General features: G+C 32.2%; 1 protein-coding gene across 2 annotated transcripts in view; it reads right to left on the bottom strand.

Moving 5' to 3' along the window:
• Window positions 1–3,258, bottom strand: part of PRKAR2B (protein kinase cAMP-dependent type II regulatory subunit beta) — a 111,672-nt gene continuing 108,414 nt past the window's right edge. For both annotated transcript variants that reach the window (XM_040260826.1, XM_040260827.1), the window contains exon 11: window positions 1–1,952. In XM_040260826.1, coding sequence (XP_040116760.1) covers window positions 1,819–1,952 — 134 coding nt within the window. In that variant the 3' untranslated portion in view covers window positions 1–1,818. The remainder of the gene's footprint in view (window positions 1,953–3,258) is intronic.

The following is a 3,258-nucleotide window of genomic DNA, read 5'->3' as shown; positions in this document are numbered from 1 at the left end:
TATAAAACTGTGCTTTATTATAAGGAAATTTTAAATATAACCAACAATACTGAAAATAATGTAACTGGCATTTACAGCCTTGGTCAGAGTTCTTTATTAAACAGGCATTTGTAGTTAACAATTAGCTTATGCAACAAAATAGGTAACTTGAAAAAGTGAAGGAAGTTGAAAATACAGAATGATAAACCAGGAATTAGTGGTTCTGTATGTTTTTTGCTTGTTCGGTAGACATGACTTTTAAAATCTGAAATATTATAGAAAACAAGTCCACGCAGTAAGCTCTCTTCCCGTGGGAAAGTTTGCAGAGTAGTTAAAACTGTCCTAAAATGTGGCTGAAGGTATATTTTACATACTTCTTATATATACATTATCCAATTCACATATCTTTACCACATTTTCATTATACAAGCAAGACCAGAAACATTCCCTAATAAGACCACGCTAGCCACAGAATTTTTTTACCCATGTATATATTTCTTTGAAACATATTTCCCAAAATGAAACCACTGATTTAAAAGGGAACAACTGGTTAGAATTAATGTCTCTAGACACTGGGGTCACAAAGTCCTAGAACTCATGTAAGAGTATACTGCTTTGGTGGAATATAATTAATTCATTCTATGTAGCAGGATGATAAGCATTATCAATTATCAACAAAAATCTATTCAGCTGAGTTCATTCTACATTTGCAGAATGAAGTGAATGCAGTTGAGAGTCTATTAAAGCAAGTGGAGGGGCCTAATGGTATACTTGGAATGGGCAGAAATTCCTTTTATCCTTATATATGTTTTACTTACAAGAATTTATTTCTCCCACTTTGGAGGAAACCCATGGGAGCAGATGTCTGCAAGGATTTTATTACACATGTCTAGTGAAGAACAAAGAAATATCTATGGGCATGTTGATAAGGACCCCAAATATTTTTGGTATAGGAGACTTTCTTTTTTTTTTTTTTTAGCATTTATAATAAGATCTTAGGCTTTTAGAAGACAACAATTAAGTTTAAAGAGCATTTAAAAATATTTGTGACATTAAATGTCAAACAAATTTTTAAAGATAACAGAGAACTGCAAAAATGAAAAAAGGAAGCATAGATAGATGCTTTATGAGGAAAATAATGACCTTTCATCTAAAGACGCTTTCCTGTTGTTGTAATGACTAAACTGCCTGTCCTTAAAACCACTAGAATATGTAGGCTACTGACATTATACCCAAGAAATCAAAAGGTACTTTATTGCAAAAATATAAAAGATTTTAAAATTGCATAAGATGTTTTATACCATTTCACCAATAGGCCAAGGCCAGCACATAACTTATCAAGCCAGAAAAACTTTAAAACAAAAATGGTTAAATTGTACTTACTATATATAGTGAGTTGTAAAAAGAATGTGATGCCATGCTGTATAGCATGATTCACTGCCAAGTTCCCTTTTACATGGGTGTAGTCATAACATATCAATCTGAGTAAGTCAAAATGAATACACATTGCCTATGATAACCATCCTTTAATTATCTTCTTAAACAGATACTTTCAATATATTACAATCATCTGAATCTTCAGTCAAATCATAATTTTGTGGAGTAGAAAGTCATTTTATCAGTATGTTGATATTTTTTTGATCTACTCTTTTTAGAAAGTGATGTTAAAGCCTATTGACTATTAAATATCTATTCTGTTTACTGATACATTGTAAATGTAAAAAAAGGAAAAAACCTGAAATCACAGAAAATGCTTGGCATCTACACAAACACATTCTCAGTGGACTAACCACTACTGTGTAATTTTGTCACTAGAGGTCTTGCTCCAATACTTTTGCTTCATGCAGTGGGTTCAACAATATCCATGTTTGTTCCAAACAGGGCAACTAATTGCTCTTCATAGGTAGCGATGTTCCTTTTCATAATTTCCATGCAAGGTCCCAAAAGCCTTTCAAATGCTTGCACATCCATGGCTAAGAAGAGTGGAGAATAAAAGAAAAATAACATTCTTCACAAATCTGGAATTTCTAAGTCACTTATGGTACCTATTTCACATATGTCAGTGATGCAATGGCATTTTTGCATAAATAACAGATACAAGGAAAAGGCATAAAGATAAAAACATTCCAGTTCAAACAGGAAGCAGCCAGTGGCCCATGGCCATATGACGTATTGGAAGTTCCTGATCCAGGTTAAAAGAATGAGGGATTGTTATGGCAAGACCTTAGAATTTTAAAAAACAAATACATTTTTATGTCACCACTTTAGCAGTATGAACTCTAGGGTGCAAGGTAGTGTTTTCTATCTTGTTTTCCCTCCTCAGGGCTTACAATGCAATGTTGTGAAGACCAAATATTGCCTTTTATAATTTTTTATACTAGGGTCTAGTCAATTCAAAATGGCAGCCCAAGTAATGATTTTGTCTGCTTCTGTAAGTATATGCTCTATGTTGCTGAGATTGCTTGTCTCGAGCATTTTTAAAAACTGAATTTATATGAAAATATGATCATGCTATCATTGAAATTAAAATTCTTTTTTTTTTTGCTTCTTAAATTCACAGAACTAAAAAAAGAGTGTTTACAATAGAGTGAATGGAAATTCTTGCACTGCTGGCAGCATGTAAATAAGTGCAAATACAAGTGATTTGGCAATAGATATCAAAAACCATAAAAAGAAAACCCACTTCCAAAATCCTATTAAGTGAAAAAGTAGTATATGCATACACCCCCACAGAAAAGCTCTCCCCCACAGTGCAAAATGGAGCCAAAACTCAAAAATTATGTAACAGTTGGAAGTGAGTAAATAATTCAGTGTGTATTTAACCAATGTTAATATTTGATGTAATAAACATGAGAAAATACCTAAGCTATAATGAATGAAAGAAGCAGTTTACAAAACTGATTTTAAACTGAAAACATACAAATAAAAAAGGATGATAAGGAATTATAATAGGATGTGGAAATTGCTGGGTGGTGGTGGTAGTGGGTAACTCTTAGTTTTTCCTACCTTTCTGTATTTCTCAAATTTAATGTGACTATACATTTTATTATAGAAAAAAAGTAATGGGATTTCACTCACATCATCTTTACTCTCTACTGTCTAACACCTCTACTCAGAGAAATTACCTGTCAGCTTCTAAATTTTTCTTTTTCATCCAAGTGTAACACTAGAGTAATATTATACTTATTTAAAACCATTTAAAAAAACAACTTCTCTAAGAAAATTCTGGGGATACTTGCAAATCTTAACACTGAAGCTAAATTTATTCTACTGAACTGT

Source organism: Oryx dammah, unplaced genomic scaffold, assembly GCF_014754425.2.
Source record: "Oryx dammah isolate SB20612 unplaced genomic scaffold, SCBI_Odam_1.1 HiC_scaffold_18, whole genome shotgun sequence".
NCBI classification, from domain to species: domain Eukaryota; kingdom Metazoa; phylum Chordata; class Mammalia; order Artiodactyla; family Bovidae; genus Oryx; species Oryx dammah.
The sequence above is the reverse complement of the archived record's forward strand: the minus strand, read 5'-3'. Positions and strand labels throughout refer to the sequence as shown.